We start from the raw sequence: 21,476 nt of genomic DNA on the forward strand, positions 1-21,476 counted from the left end.
GTTTTCTCTAAGCATGTTCCTTCCGCTTCGGACGATCACCGACTGTTGTCTCCATCACAACGGAATCACATGCTCCGCGCACACTTGGAAACTGGATCACACAGTGACATGTGCTTACCCTCATCCCATCCCATGGAGGCTTCGCTTCTAGTAAACTTACATATGAGAGCTGTGATGTAGTATTCTAATACTAACGAATTGAGGGAAGGTGCACATGTCCCTTCAGCCTACCAATCTGCCGTCTTCCAGTGGAGGTTATTGAGGGGCATTTGTGTGCTCCTGTTTAGGAATTTGGAGAATTATCGGAGTATCCAAGACCTACTTCGTACTTCATATTTCTTACGAAGGATGAATGGCATAGAGTTGACCAATGTGCCTTCAATACTTCGTACATGTCTCGACTATTAGTTGTGTATTCACAGGGATTACCAGAGTGTGAAGTCCTTGAATCGCTGGAATTAATGGTGTTTCACTCAGGAATAAGCAAACATCATATTCCCGAACAGTATGGATGCATCACAGGTCTTCCAACCTCGCATCAATTTGATTTCCTCAAAGGTTCAACGATGGGCTCTCGTCAGGGATGTACTTCAAGTATAGTATTGGAGCCCACTCCTCGAACGACGAGTCATATCGCAAGTCGATTGTAGAAAAAAAAAAAAAAAAATCGAAATTGCAATCATCACGGTAGAATGCTAGCATTCAAGGCCTCCTGGAATTTTTGTTTCTTCCACTGAACCTTTTGCCACCTTCTCCCGAGTACTTTCGTAGGAATTTTCCAGGGTCCCCAGACGGGAAGGGTCGGTTCCTGGTGCCAAGCCTGGGTAGGAAGCAGGGGTGTGTCTGCCCCGAATTGACAAGCTACCTTGCCTGACACCTCAAAAAGCGACTTCGCAGGCATTCCATCCCCACATTTAGGTACGAGAGTACGACGTGGTCTCGGTCGACGACGCTTCCTCTTGTGTGATTGGCGCGCCACTTATTAGTTCAGAAGTTTGATAAGACCTTTCGGAGTAGCTGTGGGCGAGAAGAACATGGCGCATCAACGATCCGGTTCCCAAAAGTCGGCCACCATTTTCGGTTCGGAGTTGCAAAAGAGAAAAAAAAATTTGTTGACGGGGATCAATTGCTTTTGTTTGGGAATGTACATCCAACCAAAGGCACCTCTTGGCCAAAGACTTCGTAATTTTCAAAGAAGCAAAAAGTTGGCCCGTGGAACCCGGGGGGTGCGTCCGTCTTCCCCATGTTACCCAGCTTGGTGGAAACAAGTCACTTCCTGTAGGATGTCAGGGGGGTACCTGGTGCTTGGAACCCAGTTTAAGCTTCAGGAAGCAAGAAGGGGGGTTGATATTGATGATTGCCTATCTGCCTCCCGGGCGCAATGGGGGCTTGCAAGAGAACGAAATACGAATCAATATTTCACGCCTCATTTGTGAACACTTATACTAGGAGTACCGAGCTGACAATGCTCCTGTTGGAGGGTGCCGAAGAGGTGGATTTTCCAACAGAGTTTGTGAACCCCCACGCGCTGGACCTGCAGGGTCTATCACAATTATGTGTCTGGTGAACTCGAGTTTCCTTTCTCACCTCGTCCGGTGAAGCAGGAACACAAATAATAGTCAAGGGGGGAACCACGACAAGAAGCTTCCCTTGGAAATATTGCCGCCGATGCCCTTACGAAGTAGTGTAAACTAGGAAACCAAGCAATGCTCACGCAATCTAGACTGAGACCCGGTGAAGTACACACCCCCCTTGTTCTCCGCATGCGGTGGGGACCTTGGGGCATGGAAAGGGGGAAGATTTTCAGAACCCGAGGGCCAAAAGCAATGGGCAAGGCATCGGGGACAGTGACCCGGCATTCCGTCTCAGACCACTGGGCGCCCCCCAAAGCAGATTCCGGGGTTCACCTCGGAGCGAGATCAGTACAGTACCTCAGCCTATGTTTGTGGCAAGGAGTAAAACTTCTGTGGACGGCTGACCAGTGCTAACATTAATAATATTTGAATATTGTTTTTTTTTCTCCTTGCCGAAGAGGAGGAGGTACGTGTTTGTACGCACGGCACCGGCATTCGATCCCTTGGTGCAATTCCCGACAAAGAGAGAGCACCGGCAGAGAATTTGATGAGAGAGTCGTAGTGTCAAAGAGCCTGGGGCCCGAAAATCGGCTCAGAGTGAGGTACGAGGTTAAAGATCACTTTTAGGGTAAACTGCGCACCGAGGTCCATTTGACGGAAGATAGAATAGCCAGCGTACGCCATAGCGTACAAAGCACTCGATCTTAGCGCCGACAGAGCGCTTCGTTGAGATCAATTTTCAGTAGTGTCCGTCTTCGAGTATGGGGTACACTAGTGCAATGGCGTTATCAGTGTGGTTACAGGAAATGGCTGGCTGGCAGTTGTTGTTTCTGACTCCCCGTCCCGGAGTCGTCGCTGGCATAGCCTGACTCCCCACTGGTGGGGATTCAGTTCGGGAACTGATGCCATTTTCTTCCGAACCTTGTCCATCCATATGAGCGCATTCGAGTGAGAATTTCGTCAGAAGCGAGAACAAGAATCTGAGGATCCTGTTTGCGTAGGAAGGTTCAGGGCCCTCCACTCAGAACAGCCGCCGTCGTTGATCAAGCAAATCTAATGATCCGAGACGACCGTGCTCATTTGGTACTCGCTGAAACTCAGACACTTTGGAACAAAGTACACTGTCAGCAAAACCTGGCTGGTTGGGTACTTGGCATCACCTGATGACCAGACGGATTAAGGTCGTTTGTCTAATAAGATTCAATATTGTTGTTTTCATTGTGCCATTGATCCTATCAGCGAGGACTCCGAACCCCAGCTGGAGGGGAAAGGTTCGCCACCCCCCACACCTTATCGGGATCCTGTTCCAGGCACGGGGCAAAGTCTCAATGTTCCCTCACGACGGCATTTCGTCTTGCTTAAGGGATACGTACCCATCTCTCCAAGTGCTGGCTCTTTCGTCCGCACGTTGAAGCATGTGGCGCCCTCCTACGAAGCGCTGCCACAGCAAACCTCCTGGGGTGGGTGGGAATTGGGCACGCGTGGTTCCGTCCCGTGGGGTCTCTCCTGGAAGCATGAAGCTCTCCCCTGACACAAGGGAACCCCCACGACGGAGATCAAAGCATCACGACGAGCTGTATATGCAAATTGTCCACCACAGAGGGAAGGGAGAGCACCTGCAAGTAAAAGTCGTGAGCGAATTTCATTCTCTCACTGGACCAGCTGGACCCTCTTCACTGCCTCCAGTTTCCCAGAAGTTCGGTAAGCACAAGTCAGCTCATGCCCCGATGCTTGGCAGATGCCACCCCACGAAATCGCAATAAGCTGCCACATTAGATACCGAACAAGATAAATCGCCCAGAATATTTTACCAGGGGTCCCCTATTCTTCATCGTTGGGCCTGTATCTTCGTCATCATAGGAGCATCTTATATTTTGTCAGGATTTTTTTTTTTTTTTCCTTTAAAATGAACATGCCGGAAAAGGAGGATGATTCTTTTTCGCCTGCTGTCCTTGAAGCCCGTACCATACGAGGCCCGATTAGCCCATTGGCTCTGTTCTCATCTCTCACTAGCTTAACGGAGCCTGTCTCCACTTGACGGCTTTCCTGCGACAGGGTACCTGCACATATCGTACATGGTGGATTGTACAAGGAGAATCAGATGTCAAATTTCGGTCCTCCTCAGCACGTGTGTCTTATTATGGGTCGGTGGCATCGTTGTGGTCGAGGACGATGACGCATAATCGAGCAGCGTGGGGAGGATTAATATACGAAGTACCTGTGTATGAGCATGTGCACTCTCAGGGTTCCCATGAAGTGTGCCATCCTCGATACCGAATCCCGAAGCTAGTCAGCCGTGAAGAATTATTGGGTTGATGCGAAGTGGACAGGGCCTTGCGATACCGCGGAGGAAGTACTGGTTTCCCTCGTGGTTTTATTCGCCTTTGTTTTTATCCCGTTATTTTGAGGGTTTATTAAGATTATTTTATTTTATTCTGTTTCCTTTTCCTCAGTGAGGATTATTACTGTGAGGAAAAAGAAATTTACCCTACACCTTGGCGCCGTGGGATATTTTTTGGTCTATCAATGCTTGGTACTCCACAAGCAGGTCAAAGTTGAATCGGATCAAGATTACGCAGGTTCCTCGAACTTCCATTGAACAGTAGATACTCGGTACGTCGTTCTTCTAAGCCACAATATCAAAGCTATTCTTTTTCTATCCACCCACATTTACTTGGCCTCTCCTGGCTTCGTCGTGTGCAGTCCGAGGGCGGCTCCTAGTGCTCACCGGGAATAAGTAACGGCCCCGGCTCTGCCTTGGGAATACCCGGTGCAGTCCAGAATTTGCCTATCAATATCCCAATCATTGTTAATTTGCATCGCTTATGACGCCAGACGGAGACGGTTAGGGCAACCATTCAACCCGTATCTTCAATAGTATATATTATATTCGGTGAGCGGGCTTCTAGATTGGAATCGGCGGGCCAAGACGTTACGCAAGAGCCTCTTACAGACCAGTGTACGAAGTATATTCCCCATCAAAAATCCTTCGTATTGCTCAATCGCAACAGGCAAAACCCACCAAGTTTTGGGCGGCTGTCCAATCATGACAAGAAACCGGAGCACACAGGTCGTAGAGAATGGGGTCCTTTTTCCGTTTCCTTTTTTTTTTTTTTCTGTTCTTCTTAGAGCATTTACAAAAGGTAATCTTTTTATTTTTATTTCTCTGCCCATTCTTTGAATTCTTTCCTGAGCACGAACCGCCGATTATGTCCCCGAATTACAACCAACAAGTGGCACGTTCAAGGTTGCTAGCCTGGGCCGTTTAGGCGTTATGTACTTTGTAAAGAGCACATTCGACCCATCCTCCCCAGCAATTGCGAGCGATAAGACATTCCGATCTCGTTCAGGCATTGTCCATTCATAGATAGCACAGTTAGGATTGACATTGCTTCGAGCGTCTGAGAGACAAGACCTGAAGGTAGAAAGTACTTAACACATGCTCTCTTATTAGCGTGCCATTGATGTCTCTGTACACCGCATCAATGTACTTAAAAACGCCAGCTGATGGCTCTCTTCCCCAAGCAGCAAGCAACCAGTACCAATCCAAATCATCTTCGCGCCTCCACACGCGTCGATGATGAAGGCTGCCCAAGGTATGTAGACAAGCTGGCACTCCCATACTTGGAATGAATTCATGCCATGCACAACGCACAACTACTCCGTACATGTCTTTCCTTTGCTTTTGGCGCTGGGGAGAAACAAGTTGCTATGTCTCTTTTCTGTTCCTCTCTTCAGGGGCAGCCAATCCAAAGGCCACAACCGGGTTTAGAAGAGGCATGGATTGATGAATCACAAGTTGTGAGACAAACTCTCCACCAACAACAGATTTGCCCCATGGGCCATACCCCAGAATTCCTGAGCAAGTTTGTTCGGCTCACTCAGCTCAGCACATGCCCAAGAAAGCTCTCCTGAGGAGAACACGGAGCAGAAAGCCCCCTTGTCATACACCCCCATATCTTGCTCATCACCCATCAGAGCCGTACCGTAGTGTAGGTTGTGTCATTGGTACCGTGCGCATCTGTCTGGGCCTCTGTGCGGGCTTGGGAGCAAGGGGTGGGTCTAACCTGTCGATTTGAGATGGGGGGCGTGTGCCGTATCGCAGCCTTTTCCGCTGCCCGTTCTCGCACCCCCTTCCCCCCCAAATCCGCCTTGACACCCGCTCTTCCACCCACACCCCCCAAGGCCCCCGTCTTCTCTCCAGGTACCTCTCCGACAGCAGTGGAGAGTAAAGCCGAAAGGGTACCCTTTTCGGTATCTCTCCCCCAGCAGAACTGAGCAAGCGAACCTTCCATTACTTGGCATTGTACGAGGGGGCTCCGGCGGTGATAATTGACAAGTGGCTGAAAGGGGGGCCATGCGAATATCGATCAGTACAGCGGGAGAGGGATTCTTAAAAAGAAGGGAAGAAAATTGTTCAATAATCCTATACTCCGGCCAATGTATTTTTACTCCATCAAGATGTCGACCGAGACCAAGGGAAGTCGAGGTCGGGGCTCCTCGGCTGAGTTTGGCCGAAGTCGTCAAGCACTGAAAGTACCCCCGTATTTTGTCTGCTCGAGGGCGGTCCCCGCTTTGGAAAATGGTACGTACCTACCACCTTAGCCAGGGCCCCCCATCTCCCCCCCTTCTCGCCGAGCCCCCGCCGTGCGATAAAAAGAAAAACGAAAAAAAGAAAAAAAAAAAAAAAAAAGGAGAAAAAGGAAGGAAAAAAAAAAATATTTAGCCACACCCCGACAAGCTCTCTCCCACCCTCCACACCCCACCCCACACACCCCACCCCCCCCAACGTTTCTCCCCCTTCACCCTCCTTAGAAAATTCCTTTCATAAAAGCCAGCCCACTGCCCCGTTCCCTCCAGCGATGAGACTCTCTTCCCTCTGACATCTTAAGATTCAGAACACTCAACCGCATAAGTGAGAGTATATAATAGCTCTCCAGCCTTCTCGTCGTTCGGTCTCGACCAGCTTAACATCCAACAACAACAGCTTACCGGCTTAGCTGTCCTACAACCCAACCAATACGCCATAGCTTCTTGGTCTCTCCGTCGACGTCACTAACACCTGCACATCACCTTCAGAACCCACCAGTCTTTCCAACCTTTCGCGCTCGGCCATAGTAGTAGTTACGATGGCCTCTTCAACGAATCTTAAGCCCAACGGGCCTGTCCCGAACGGTCGTCAGACCTCCGATGCCCCTACCGAGCTGCCCCGACCTTACAAGTGCACGATGTGCGACAAGGCCTTCCATCGGTTAGAGCATCAGACTAGGCACATCCGAACCCACACTGGCGAGAAGCCCCATGCCTGCCAGTTCCCCGGATGCAGCAAGAAATTCTCCCGCTCCGATGAGTTGACTCGTCACTCGAGAATACACAACAATGCCAACTCGAAGCGAGGTAACCGGGCCCACCAGCAACTCCAGGCCGACAGCATGCTTCCTCCCCCTCCGCCTGCTCCCAGAGCTATCCGCTCCGCTCCCACTTCGACATTGGCCTCGCCAAACGTGTCTCCCCCTCAGTCGTACTCGTCTTACTCCGTTCCCGCCTCTCACGCTTATCCCGGCGATGTCGCCTTGTTCGCCAGAGACACGCTTGCTCCTCACATGTACCGAACTCAGCACTACCCCAGCCGGGGCTTGCCTACATACCCCAATGCCCACCCTACCAGGACGTTTGGCGACTACGACCCGTTCGACAGCCACTACAGAAACCCGCGTCAGGCGAAGAGGTCTCGACCCAACTCTCCTATGTCGACCGCGCCTTCCTCGCCAACCTTCTCCCACGACTCGTTGTCGCCTACTCCTGACCACACTCCCATCGCGACCCCGGCTCACTCCCCTAGGCTACGGCCCTACATCAATGCCGCTCTGGACCTGCCTCCCATCACAACCCTGCGAAACCTTTCTCTCCACCCTCAGCAGAAGGCACCAATCCTCCCTCCCATGGAGCCCCAGGTAGAAGCCCCAGCTCAACCAGTGGTGCCCGCGCTGAAGGGTACCAGGAGTGCTGGCATCTCCCTAGCGGACATTATCAACAGACCGGATTTCCCTAGACAATTGCCAATGCCTTGATGCTAGGCAATCCGGGAAATCTGTGTGTGTTCATTTTCACCCTTTCATATATACTCGCACCAATTTCACCAACAACTCTCCTCACACCTTATAACTACATCAAAAAACAACCACAACCAAGAATAAATACCCCCTCAAAAAAGACCAAAAAAAGATGACGACATGACGAACCCTGGATATAGACGGATAGAGGGAATCGGCGTTTTTTTTTTTTTTTCGAGGACCACGATTTTGCGAGACAGTCGAGGCCTTTTTAAAGTTTCTTTGACTATTTAATTGACGGTTCCATGGAGGGCCAGGTTTTCTTTCTATTCCTTGACTTCTCTCTCGCGTCCTGCTTGATTTATGACTTGGAGAAGACCAACCTGGCAAACAATAGCCAGGTGAAGCTTTGGCCTGTTTCAACAATCAGAAAAAGCGACATGGGCAAGGGACTGAGTACTAAAAAAGTTACTGTTCACTTTTTATTTTCATTTGTTGAACGATTATTTTTCCCCCATCGGGGTACGGAAGGGACTGTACGAGGGAATCATCAAGAGATGGATTAAGGCTTTATTTTAGAAAAGGGGAACTCGAGAGACGAGCTGGCCTAACCGGCTTCCGAGTCATACTGGGAATTATGTGGCATATTCGGGATTCATTTCCTATGTTAGCGGCTTGCAGAAAATTCCAACACTTTTGATCTACTTTTTATCTCTGCAACTCTGAGCCTTCGTGAAGTACTTGGCCTTGACGTAAACATCGTAAATAGCGAGGTGCTATTTTACAACTTACAACTTACAACTTTACATTGTCAACTGATGCGCAAAAGGAACACGTTTGTGTGCAGTGGCTTAGCCCTCGTGAAACCATTGTCCGGCGCTGATGCTCTCTCCCTGTTTCTTCATAACCTAACCCCGACCCCATCTTAAAGCTTTTATCTTATTCCCCCACGGGGAATGCGAATCCTTCTTATTGCCCCTGAAGGGTAAAATCCGGGGAGGCGGTAATATACACTGCACCGCGCCGTCTGGGTGAGGGAAGGGGGGGGGGTGAGAGAGGCCGGGGAAAGTCAAAACGAGAAAGTTAAGGGAATTGGGGGCTGAGAAGGAAAAGGGAGGGGAGGATTCCGCGAGAGCTGGGCCGCAAGGGATGACCGATTTGAGTTTGCGGTAAAGAAGGGGGAGTATTATTATTAGCAACTAAAAAGAAAACAAAAAAAGTTGTGAGATTGAGGCGTGTATTGCGTTACGCCGAGCAAGGGAGACACCAGGACAAGAGAAAGTGGGCTGGTCTACTATAGGTGATAATACGTTGATAGCGAGAGAGTGTGTGCGATTACGTGTAAGTTGGGTTGGCGTGGAATGGGGGTATGAGCACGTCAGTTGGTTGAAGGAGGAAGGTAACTTTTTGGCGAGCATTATCTGTTTGGTGTTACTTCCCCGGCGCCGCCTTGGAGAAAGGTAGGGAATACGGAAATGGAGCCATGTTCCTACCCAGCATGATAGTGTGGTGGTGTACTTGCGTATACAAGATGGACCTCCTTCGTATCTGGGGATGGAAGCTTCGGAACATGACTGGACGACGGCGTTTCGTACTCAACGAATGTAGGGCTCATATCTTCTGTCAGCTTCCCCAGACCTTCCGGGATGCCCGTGAGCTGGGCTGTGCACAACAGTCAGGTACATGGGCAGAGCTGGTTTATTTCTGGGACGTTTTTTTCTTCTTTCTTGTTTCTGCGTCATACTCTAGGCTTTCTTCAATGTGCAATGTGTGACGGGGAATGCCAAAGCCTAGAAGTTGGGGTTACCTTTGCTGTACAGCCCTCTTTTGTCAGCGAAGCTTGTACAGCGGTCAAGTCCGAAATAACAACACGTTCCTGCTGGTTGACACTCCGGAAGTAAAAGTTTCATCCGCAAGATTCTTTTCCCATTTCTCGTACTAGATATGATATTCCCCCCCTCTCTTATGCAACAAGTTGAGGGAGTTTCGGTAGTATGTATTACGTGTGAGTGATGCGAGGCTTCCGAGTGTTTGCTTTTTCCGTGGCTTAATGCTAGTTGCAGTTCTCTCATCTTTTTCTCTCTCATATTAGTTCGTAGTTGATTTGGAAACTATACTAGCATTAGCATTGAATCCTTGGCTTGGCGCCGGTTTGCACTTTCTCGACCCTCGAGACAGAAGATATCCCAAAAGGAAGGTCAGGGTGTTCGAGGGAACAACCCCCGAAACCAAGCCTGTCCTAGTCTGTTTTGCCCGCAGAGCATTTGCAGATCCTCAGCTAATATGAGGGGGTTTCCCTTCCATCTTAGCCCTGCTCTTCGGAGAGAAGGATAAGCGTATCGGGAAGATGGGAAGATTGCGGAGATGATGCCCAGTCTTATTAGTCTAAGATCAAAACAAAACAAAAAGCTTGGGCAGAAAAAGAGTTGGAGAATTCTGGGGAATTCTGGAGAAGGGGGCACCTGGGGCGTTTCGTAAATTCGGGTTTGTACGCATTATGTTATGCCACATGTAAAAATCTGTAAAAATCTCTTAAGAACGTACAAACTATCAAGGTTCGACCTGGTGTGGAGTTTCATTGCATTAAGAAGAGAGAATCTTTACTCGGCCGAAGATAAAGATGCGAACGTCGAATTGAAGCTTTCGCTTGCAACGTGATGGGGCTTTTTGTGGGGGGCGGGGCAAGACAATGGCAACGCAGCGGAACAATTACAATTTGAGAAAATCCAATTTCTCTGTCGTCATAGTTTACTTTCCCCGCCATTTTTAATGTTCCGGAACGAAAAATACAACGGAGAGTGCAGGAAGACACTAAGAAAGACTAAGGGAAAATCCGGGGCTAAGTACCTAAACTGCGATGAGGCGAGGGGGGGTTCTTGACAGAACACGAGAGAGTTATGTGTGGCTGGCATGAATCAGGAAGGAGAACTAGTGGAAAGAAAATAACGACTTGTCCGCCTCGACGAAGAAGAAATTGGGTAATGATTTGGGATGGGGCGTGGACGTATTGCATTTGCAAGTCTTGAGAGAGAAAAGAGAAAAGATCAAGTCTGATTTTGGATCAACTCCCCCAAAAGCCCAAGCGGCTAAGGCATCATCTCTTATGCCGCGCCCTCCCTTAGCATGCCTCTTCGAGGTTCTATGAAATACGTAATATGATGCAGAAATTCGAAGGAATAGTCGCGAGCTACTGCGTAAGAGGAAGTCCCTCTGCTTTCCGTGAGGACCAGAGATGGAAGATGGGAAATTACTTACACAACCGAGTCATGTATGCCCCTCAGTCACCACACCATCTCTTTCTTCACCGCTAGACCTTTGCGACAAATAGGGCGTCTTCTTTTTTCCAAATCTTCACGTGTAGCGCAGGGAGGCCAAGATGAATCTCGTCGTCGTGTTAATAGACACCTGTGCGAGTCGCCCAGTGGTGGTGGGGTGCGCAGCAAAGCTACCCTCCCCGGAACGTTGAGGAGGAGGAGGGGCAAAACGAGGGGCACGATAATCTCCTTCGACCTCAGCCCTCTCTCTCTCTTTCTCGACCATCCAGGTTAGGCTAGGATCCTGCGATAAGCGACGGGCCAAGCCAAGAGTGTGGGGGATTGCTTAGCCATCTGGGGAGGCCCGGCGTCAAGGTCCAGGCCTTGCCTTTTCCCGTGAAAGCGCATGTTGGGCATAAAAGTAAAATGCATGAGCTATTGCACCGAAACCCAAGATATGCGAACGGGTAAGAGTCATCGATCAGTCGTCTAGTCCATCCCACCACGCACGCCCTTATACAGCTGATCACATATGCTACTAATATGTCACACATCTTACGCCAGGCAGGCAGGGTGCTTCGTCGGTGTCTAAACTTGTCTCTTTTCAGCACACCAAGGCTTATCAGACACCGCGTTGGTCGAGTGTGGCACACCCCTTGTCATCTACCCCATGTCAGTGATAGTGACCCAGCGCTCCGAAACCGAGAATGAGCAGAATATAGCCGGATAACCCTTTCCAACTCCTTTTTTCTTTACTTTTTTCCTCCCCTTCTGTCATGGGCTGGACCCCTGAGAGGATGCGATTTGTGGGGGTTTTCAGCCGGCGAGGATCGCAAGAACCGTGTGGCTAGGTCCTGGCTCATCATTGGGCTTCGGAGCCAAGAAAAGAGCTGCGCAATGTAGTATTAAGGGCAATCTGTGATAGCCGTCACGTACTTGTAGACTCTTGAAACGCGCAACAAAAGGCGGTCGCTATGCAAAAATGTACGAAGTACTGTGCAGGCGAATAGGCATAAAACTGGGGCATTCAACGTCTCCCCCAGAAAGCTGGTGTCCGCTCGTGATGCTTCAAGCGATTGGGCGATCTTGCAGATTGACACCTCCCTTCTTCTGCCAGCGGCTAGGAGGTGCTTCCAACTGATTCGCCGTCGGGCGCATCTCTGATATAGCAAGGGCGCCTCTCAGCTGTCGCCTTTGGGCACGCGTCAAGCGGAGCGGAGAGCCAAGGAAATGGCGAAACCTGGCATGGCCATTTTCTTGGGCGGTCGAAATGGGTCACCGCCAACAACAAAGATGTTTGGCTTTTTCTACCTCACGCCTTCAGAACCATGATTATCGTAATTCCTTCACCCCACCCCCGCTCCGAAGATTATTCTTATCCATTTTGCGATGCCAATCGTTGTCCGCCTCGCGACTCGGCGTTAGCAAGGCGTCACGAGATATTAATAATACCGCTTCCCCCTTTTAGGTCTAGATTCCTTTTTCTCCCTTTGCGCTGACGGCCGGATCCTGGGGTCCCCAAAGATCGAGCAAGTGCCGCCATCGGATTCGCGCAAAATGTGGGGGTGAACGAGATCGTCCCAAAGTTTTTCCGCCTTCTCCTCCCGAAAGGGGCAAAGCCGTCTGAGACAACTGAAAAGTGGGGAACAGGGGTGCGCTTAAGCACAATTGTAGAATGGGGGTCTTTACCTCGTCGGGAAGGACAGGAGTGATAGGAGTGATAAGACTGAAATTTGGTTCTTTTGATGTGGACTCTAGTTTCCTTTTGTCTTCCGGTGGATTCTACGTACGAAGCAGTGGAAGCATCGAACGGGAGGTTCTCCAAGGGCAGAACACTAAACTACCAATGTTGCAATCCCAATGGCCTGATCCGCCTTGTCTCGTACTTTCTAGCCTATCGTGCTCGGTCATCCCTCGAGTTAAGGGAAAGAGTATCAATTGATCTCCACAATTTTACGAAGTAGCCGCGCTTAGATGCCTCGGCAGCTGATCGGGCGTACGGTGTACCTGTTATACTAAGTTACCTTATCCTGCCTTGGCTTCGCCCCCCATCGGAGCTTGAAGATGGAAGGAGAAGCTGCTTCCGGGATCTTGCTGGTTCTCGGTGTTCGGTGTCTTGGCTTGTGTTGTCCCGAGGCTGCCAGCCGCCTTCCCATTGTGCTAGGAAAAAAAATTTTTTTTTTTTCTTCTTCTTCTTCTTTCTTTTTTTACCTTTTTTTTTTTTTTTTTTTTTTTTTTTTTCCTTTTTTTTTTTTTTTTTTTTCTTTTTTCTGGCCTGCCTGCATGGGGAGACCGAGCACCAGCAACATTGAACAGTGCACTCACTCCACCAACGTTAATTGCGTAATTCAGACAAGATTTTGATCGCGGTACCACCTCATTTCTTTCATATTTTCCTACCCCTTGCAAAGCCTCTAGGACGTTTGGTGAGATGGATGCGGGTAAAAGCGGCAAGAAGTCTCAAGACCCCCACGGAGCGGGTGTCCGTCTTGTGTGCACGTTCTTTTCCTCAGGGTCTCTGGTTCCACGGTAATAGAGCAGATGTGGATGTAGATGGCTCTGCCCAGATGCTGCGTTGTGATCAATATGCTGTGCTCGATTGCACTGGTTTGGATATTCCCCTTTTGGGTGGGGACAACTCATTGATCAGTCTCGTGGCCTGACCTGGCCGGCTTCCTCAGGACTGTCCACTGAGCAAGTTTCAGGAATAAGCTACCAAGTACGAAGTAACACTCAACCTGAAGTAAACTACTTGTAGTTTACTTGGTCGTGAAGTTTAGGAAGGTTGATGTAAGGTTGACATCTCTGGTTTCTTCAAGTGCATCCCGCCACCCCCGCCTTATCTTGCCAGTACGGAGTACGGAGTAGGCTTGGTTCAGGGGGCGGTCCAACTGAGCCACTGACTTGGCTGGCTTATGAGTACTCCGTACTTTACCGTGCGATCGTGATGTCATCGCATCCACTCTGTAAAGTGGCTCAGTCTCCGAGGTGCATAGGAAGGTGTTGCCTATTGATCCCTCAAGGCGTGGTACTGTCTGTATTGATGGATCTCGATCAAGTCAGAGTCAATGTCGAGTTCTCCAGTGGTTCCCCAACCGCCTGCGGCCCTAAAAATTGCCGTTGACCACTGCTACACTGCCGGTTCCAACTGTAATGCAGAGCCGGCATCCACAGCATACTGAGATCTGACCATTTTACACAACAGTGGCGCCAGCGGGAAATTGGAACGGACCTACCAGTCGAATCAGAGGGGTTCTATCAAGGCATCTGCCCAGACAATCGTTCCATCTCCACCATCAATAGCCGTGGTTCTGGAAGCCAGCAACGCTCTCTACGAAGTATGGAACAGGGCTGGTCCAGAGTCTCAGCCAGGCGACACCTGCACCATGGTGAGAGGTATTTCGATGAGTGCTTCGACCCCCACCCCCCTAATCTTGCTCTGTTCCCGAATGATCCCCAGGCTTTTGGTTCCTGTCCAGGCGTAGCAACGGGACCAAGCACTTCCTAGACACCCAAAAGACTGAAGTAGCGGAACAAGCCTTTGCCCAATAGAAAACCCTCACGCTCTTCCCCGTAAGATGGGGAAGTGCACTGTTAGGCACCGGAACGACTTTCCGGACGGAAATCCCGGGGAAGGAAACATGACCCTGTTCTGTTGTTCCGGAGAGCGCCGTTGATGCTACCAAACAAAGTTGCAGCAGGCGGTCTGCTTGAGCTTGAGCTGTTGAATCCGACGTTCAACACAACCTGGACTTGTCGTCCCATGGATTCCCGGCGCGTCGCTGGACCATCTCGTCTTTTCACGTTAACTTCAATTTTGCAAAAGAGTGTCAAGAGGACGCCCCATATGTTGACGACGACATGGCCTAGCCGTGCTATCCCAATGCACAGACGATGTATCCCACCCATACCTTGTTTCACGGGTGGGATAAGACTCTTCATATTACGACCGTCCGAGCTCTAAGAATAGTATCTGGCTCTCAAAAAGCGAGTTTGACTATAGTTTGGTACAAACTACGCGATCTTGGGGTAGCATTGCCAACCGCGATCGAGTGGATTGGCTGCGCTTTGAAGAAGTTGGATGCCACCCCATGAACGTATTTCTGGGACGTGGAATGGGCAGTTGGATTGGCTTGAAACAAAATGACCTCTTATCAAGCAAACTGCTTTCTAATGCGGGAATACTCTTCTCCGTTCACTTCCATCTTTTTTGGGGGGGGGGGGGGGGGCGAACCTGCCTGTGCTGTCGACCGAACAGAACGCTCTGGCGCCCTTGCCTAGCACAAAGCGAGGAAGCGGCCGGAGTATGGTGCTGAAGAATGAACAGCTGGTCGGCGGGCTTGACCTCTTTTGAGCCTGCAGATCAGGGACGGCTCAGACGGGATAACCTCGACGATTGACTCGATTGGTCTCTAATAACCCATCAATTTTCCAGCTGCTCCAATTCCTCATAGCCGGGTCCGTTCTGGAGGCACCACTAAAGCTGCAAGTGCGGCAGGTATATCGAGCTGTGGGCATAATCCCAAGCACCAGCAAAGTGACCACCATCCATGTCAGACCGTCTCATATTAGCGGAAAGACGGCAGATAAGACAGACCGGAGTCAGGATACGAGGATGCTTGCCTCTGCTCGGACACTGTCCCTCAGCATACCGAGCGTCGCATGAACGACTCCAGCAGCTTATCTCACCATCCACTATCTCAAGTGTCTGCCAAGCCAGTCAGGAAATGCTCTTATCAAGCAAAAAAAGAAAGACTGCGGGTTTTGGTTTAATTAACATTGCAGCTTATCCAGGAACAGCCTCGGCGAGCCCTCCACATTATCAAATGTTGATTGCTTTTTATATCACTCCGTCTAAGACCCCCATGGGATATTACTTCTATCGCACTCGCCTACCTCTTATAATGGCGCGGTTCGGCATAGCACTAGGCAGTTAATATGGGGTATTGCACTGCTCCAGACAATGATCAATTCAGACCCTGGACGGATCCGCTGCTGTGTGCTTGGAACTGCAAAGCTCCTTTTCCTTCACAGTAGTCTACGATGCCTTGGGAAAGAGGTATTGCGAGCACGAGCCCTATTTTCAGTCGAACTGATAACGCAATTCTTGTCGGGATTGCGGCGCGATAAGCTGTACCTCCTGACTTCCCGACTCTACACACCCCTAAGCCCACTGCGCTATGATTACCACGCTCGATGACGGCCCGCCAACCGTGAGTAGTGAATTTGGCAGAGTTGTGTGGTTGGAAACAGACCGGCCACATTGGTCGGCGGCGAGTCTGACGGGCGATGATGGGGGTTCATGCCGAGACGTGGAGCAAACCCAGAGAGTTGGAGTCGCTGAAATTGAAACCACAGTTTGTGGGTTGAAGGAGTTGGAGGGCTCAACCAGCGATTTTGTATAACCGAGCCGTTCCCACAAAACTCCCCAGCCGGAATATGGAGTCATGAATGCTCGCCTGGAGCACTGGGCAGAGCACCATTGCCTTAGCGATCCGCGACCAGGCACGACCTACTTCCATGCATCTGCTGCAGTTCCCCTCACCTCCTCCCCAAAGTTGGGTTGTTCCGTCTCAATATTTACCTCACGAACTAGAAAGGAGGACCCTGAAATTTCATTACGTTTCTCAATTTTAAGATGAGGGGCGATGGAATTTTTTTTCCTCTTCTTTTTCTACACTCCCTCCATCTCCGATTTTCTGGTCCAGCCCATGAGTCACGATGGCGGTGAGCGCAAGACCACCGCTTAATCACGCAAGCCCAGACTAAGCTTAGAAAGACCCGGAGAGGGTGCGTCTTGGTGTTGTTGGACGTGGCTCGAGGGACCGTTGGCCGTTGTCGAAACCAACTAGGCAACGAAATAAGATGATAACATCTAAACGTTGGCATCTCATTGGGGCGAGCAGACTGCGGAGGATATAAAGCCCGGCCGGATGTTCTGCATCTTCCGGTATCTCAAGTCTTGGGTTTTCTAATGGTGGAGGGCAGCGACTCTGGCTTAATTGATACCAGGTCTGCCGTGATACCAAGGAGATTTTTACCAATGGGGTTGAGGCAATCGTGATAAATTACTTGGCTTGGAGACCCGGTTAAAAGAGAAGAAAACGAGTGAGCCGCAGCCTGGCATGATTTGAACTTTTCTGGGCAATTCCGGGTTCAAGAGCCCTTGCTATTCTACTACGACCATGGCATCTTGCCACGAGGTAGTACAGGGCAAGATGGGGAAAACGTCGACCGGCCCATTGCTTGAGCGGCGGGCTTGATGAAGCCAACAATATTGCTCGCAACACGCTGCCCACGGTACTCCAGACTTCGTAAGCACGTTGCCTGGACTTGAAGCTTGTTGGTTCGCCCAGGTCGTTGTCACAACACAGGCATCCGGGACCGTGGGAACATTTCTTGGCAGCCAGGGAATGTGGCGGTCCCTGCCCTCACCATTGGAGGCTTTTCAACACAGGCGAAGGCCGTGAAGGCGGGGCTCTCTCCTGTCACCTCCGCTGTCTCATAACCAAATTTGAGCGTATCTCGCAGCTGGATAAATTAAGAGAAGGGAGAAAGGGAGAAAGAGAGAAAAAAAAGAACTGATAGTGGGGACCATGGCTCAGGTACCGCAGCTCTGAGGCGGTCGGAGGAATACACACCCCTGAGATCTGTGAGCTGTTAAAGCAGAGAGCATTGGCCTGGGCCTTTTCCTCGACACCGCTAGGCGGGAGGAGAAAAAAATGAGCATGAAAAGGGAAGAGAAAACCCGCGTTTTTGGTGTTGTCGTCCTTCGCATTACGCCATTGACGTTATTCACTTGCAGGTGGCTTTTAGAGACAACACACGTCTACATACTAACGTCGAGGTATATCTAGCGGGTTCTTTTGGTGTCGCTGGTAATGCCGCGGCGCTTCGATATTACGAGGTTTTAACAAGGGAAGAAGAAAGAATGAGAGAGAAAACCTTGGTCCATCGCAGCAACGGCCATGTCCGATTATAGGAGGTATCAAATGCAGTCTCCGAGAGCAGCAACGCTGTGAACCCAACAATCAACAAATCAAGCGATGAGCCTGATCAGATGTACGAAATAATACTTCACAAGGCGCAGGACCGAGCATGACGACCCTTGAAAACAGAAAGGATTTCGGGGTTGACGGATCGTGCAGGATTGGACCCCAGCCCAGCCCTAGGATTTTCCCGCTGTCGTCCCCGTATCATCTCCACAAAAAGTGACAGATTTCGTTCAGCACCGCCCTGTTGTTCGTTTCTTCTCGATGTTCTTTTTCTTCTTCTGCTTGGGTCTCGGCAGGTCAGATTCCCAGTCTGCAGCTTTTTCTGTTTTCTGCTCATTTCATTTTATTTTGTACCAATTCTTTTTTCTGGTCTCTCGCCTTGAAGAAAAGAGGGGTTTGTTTCGACCCAACTACGTACGTGTCTGCCTTGGCACTACAAAAGAGCAAAGAGAAGCAAAGAGAACGGAAGAGGCCTTTTTTTTTTTTTTTTTTTTTTTTTTTTTTTTTCCTTTGGTCTCTACACTGCCTTGAACATCTTGTCATTCTTGGCCTCCTCGACGCCCCATGGCGTCGATGAATCAAGGCGATGATCGGGAGGGGGCGTGATTGTAGGATGCGCAATCGGCTCCCGCGATTGCAATATAAACATCCGCGCTGCACACGCCTCGCCTTTACAGCACGCAGACAACTCCATGCCTGGCGACATGATTTTGGGTAGGCCTCGCACGACTCTTTTCCAGTATACGAGCATCGTGTTCGCCACGCCCCTCCTTCCTTTTTGAAGGGCAATTAATTAAAAGCTTTTGGTTTCTGGCCATCCTCGCCCCAAGGACGGTTTGTTTCTTGGTAGTACTTTTTTTTTTTTTCTCTTTCTTGAGGGAGAGCGTAGGCTGATTAAATAAATCCTCGCGATTCCATCTCTCGTCTGGACCTGCATTTGTAGCGAAGGGTGGGATAGTATAAAATAGATTGGGGAGGTATGGTTTAAGTGAGGCCATGGAATTCCGCGACCTGGGATCCAAGAGGGCGCCGTTAGGGCGCCGTTATGGCACCTCCGCTTGCTCGGCCAAGGTTGTCACAGTGGACAGCCATGGAGGGGATGGCGACCAATTCGCTTGGAAATGGGTGATAAGAACTTGTGAGACGTTCGAACCAAGGGTGTCGGAGCCGCGGAGACACTGTTATTCCCTGCCCTGGTGTGAGACCGAGACTGGGAACAGGAGTACACGGCCACCTTCAAGAAACCGGAACCGAAAGATTGAGGGGCCGAGCGCCGGAGGAACTTGATCGTCGGAACAGGCGTTCCTCTGATCTCCTCCGCTCCCTGGTCGTTACGGAAGAATCGGAACTCATCAAAAGCAAGGGGAATTTGCCCATTGATGTTTGTTGTCAGGTTGCCCTTCCTGTGCTTCTCTTCTGTTATTATTGCTCCTGCGGTTTGCTGTGGAACCGTTTATTCTTTCCCCGAGTCTAGTTTGCGTGCATTTGCATCTAGCATTTGAAACTCTTCTGCCAGTACGGGTTGAGTATTGGGGTCTCTTCATTGACCTGCTCTTTCACCGTCCTTTGATGTCTTGCTAAGTAGCCATCGACCCGCCCGGCCTCAAATGCTACCCGAATGTGTTTTCCCTGCAGATGGGTTGAAAATGAATTCTGCTCCCGGAGCTTTGTTGCAATTCTCCATAAGCCAAGAAATAAACAGACAGGATAGTTCCACGCCTCGTTAGCAAGAGGCGGGAATCATCAAAATGGGATTGTTGTCGGGGCCTCCGCTTCCATTGTGAGCTCCTCGTGTTGCTCGTGTACAAGATCATCCCTTCCTTGCTCGGCCAGGTGCAGATGCAAGTATGCAGTACTTTCCTTAGAGTCTCGAGAATGGGATACGAAATCATCCAGTCCTTTTTGCTTCCGCTGCGGAGTGCTGCAGTCGTATATGCCGTAGTTGGAGGTAACGACGAGGTTTGTCTCTCGCACCCAAGTACTTCATTTCACACCGATGCGTTGGGCAAGAGGCTAAACGGACATTATTCAATCCGGCTCGTGTTTGGGAAATGAGACAGACGTACACATGCTTCATACCAGCAGGCGATGGCAGAAGGATCTGAGGGGGTCCTGTCGTACAAGATGGGGGTCAAGTAAGAAGATCCAGCCCAGTTGGAGCCATCAAATGTCCAAGTATCGACAGATGCCTACAACATATTGGCACGAAGCAAGCAAGCGTACTTCGTAAGCCTACTCGTTCCCGAAATTACTTTGTACATTGGGTCGGCCTGATGGATAAGATGGAGCCATGCCTATTTATACGCAGACGATTTATAGATGGATATCATCGCTAGATATAGCATCATTCATTTATATAGATGGGGTGTGCGTGTGTGTGCCTTGCGTTGACCGAGAGCGGGATGCTCCACTCGGTGAGGTTGAGTATATTCTTCTGTATATATCCATTATATTTCCCCCCTGAAGAATCTCGGCTCGGATTTCCGGGGTTCCAAAAGTTGAGGATAGGTTTGAAGGATCAAAAGACTCCAACGGGGATCGGGGATCAGGGATCAGGGACTAGAATGACGACGCTCGAGTGAGTCTCCATGCTTCATCTGGTGAAGGAATGAAAGCTCGATCGTCAACTCTTACTTCTCATTGTTTGGGATGATTCTGGGCAGAAGGGATGCAAGCACTTGTATTGAGGATCCGTCTCGCCAACTCTTCAAAAATCTTTCTAATAAATTATATTCCCAATTTACTCCCGAAGAACAGATGATCCTTTCAAGCGTGGCCCGGACATGGGTGCTTCATCCACCTCTATAAACTCTCTCCCGTCTCCGGCTTCGAAACGAGCAAGAAAGAAGCAAATACTAAATCCCATCGCAGTTGATGCCGTGTTGTGAATCTTTATTGCAGGGCCACAGCAACGAGGGGTGCTGCTCTCTCTTCCGCCGCTCCCCTCATTCCGCGTCAGCTACCTGTTACGTATAGACGGGATATGGGGAAATTCAAAACGCGGGCTAGAAAGCGCTTCCTCTTACCCGCTCTCGCCCCGTGTCGATCCCTGACCGGTCGTCCCATTGTCCTTGACCCCGAGGCTTTTACGCTTCTGTTTCCCGTCCCGTCTCTGTAGATATCGACATCCGAAGGTAGAACGGGGAAGCCTCAATTTCTCCGGCCTGGAAGTGATAGCGTACATGGTTAGAAGGTGGTTTCATATTACCTGCTGTGCTATATATGAGAGAGAGAGAGTAATAAGCGCGTTAAAAAGCACGACGGGGGAAAAGTGGAAGAGTGTGTATGCGCCAATAGACATGATATGGCATAATTGAGGCTCATTGAACATTTAGGCCATGCTTGACGCAATGTGATTCATATTGGGCGGGACAATGTGGCCATCCATGATCTTCCCTGACATGCGAGTTGATACAATATTTCAAAGAATTCTCGTGCTTGTCGACTCGATGGCGCTATTTACATGTGACACTCGAATGCATTGGCGTAACTCTCGACTTCAAAACCTGGAAACTGCTTTCCTGAGTAGGAAAAGGACAGAAAAAGAAACGTTAGGAACCGACATGCTTTGGCCGGTGAGGACGTGAGGTATCGCCGGTG

The 21,476-nt window shown here is 49.9% G+C and overlaps 1 protein-coding gene across 1 annotated transcript; it reads left to right on the plus strand.

The window, feature by feature from the left end:
* Positions 1-6,035: 6,035 nt before the first annotated feature.
* Positions 6,036-7,645, plus strand: SAPIO_CDS8363 (uncharacterized protein; the record flags this gene model as incomplete). Its single annotated transcript, XM_016790014.1, has 2 exons — positions 6,036-6,159; positions 6,654-7,645. The coding sequence occupies 2 exons, from the start codon at positions 6,036-6,038 to the stop codon at positions 7,643-7,645; spliced, it is 1,116 nt and encodes a 371-aa protein (XP_016640277.1).
* Positions 7,646-21,476: the final 13,831 nt, after the last annotated feature.

The sequence above is a fragment of the Scedosporium apiospermum genome (genome assembly GCF_000732125.1).
Source record: "Scedosporium apiospermum strain IHEM 14462 chromosome Unknown SEQ_SAPIO_0121, whole genome shotgun sequence".
Classification (NCBI taxonomy): Eukaryota; Fungi; Ascomycota; class Sordariomycetes; order Microascales; family Microascaceae; genus Scedosporium; species Scedosporium apiospermum.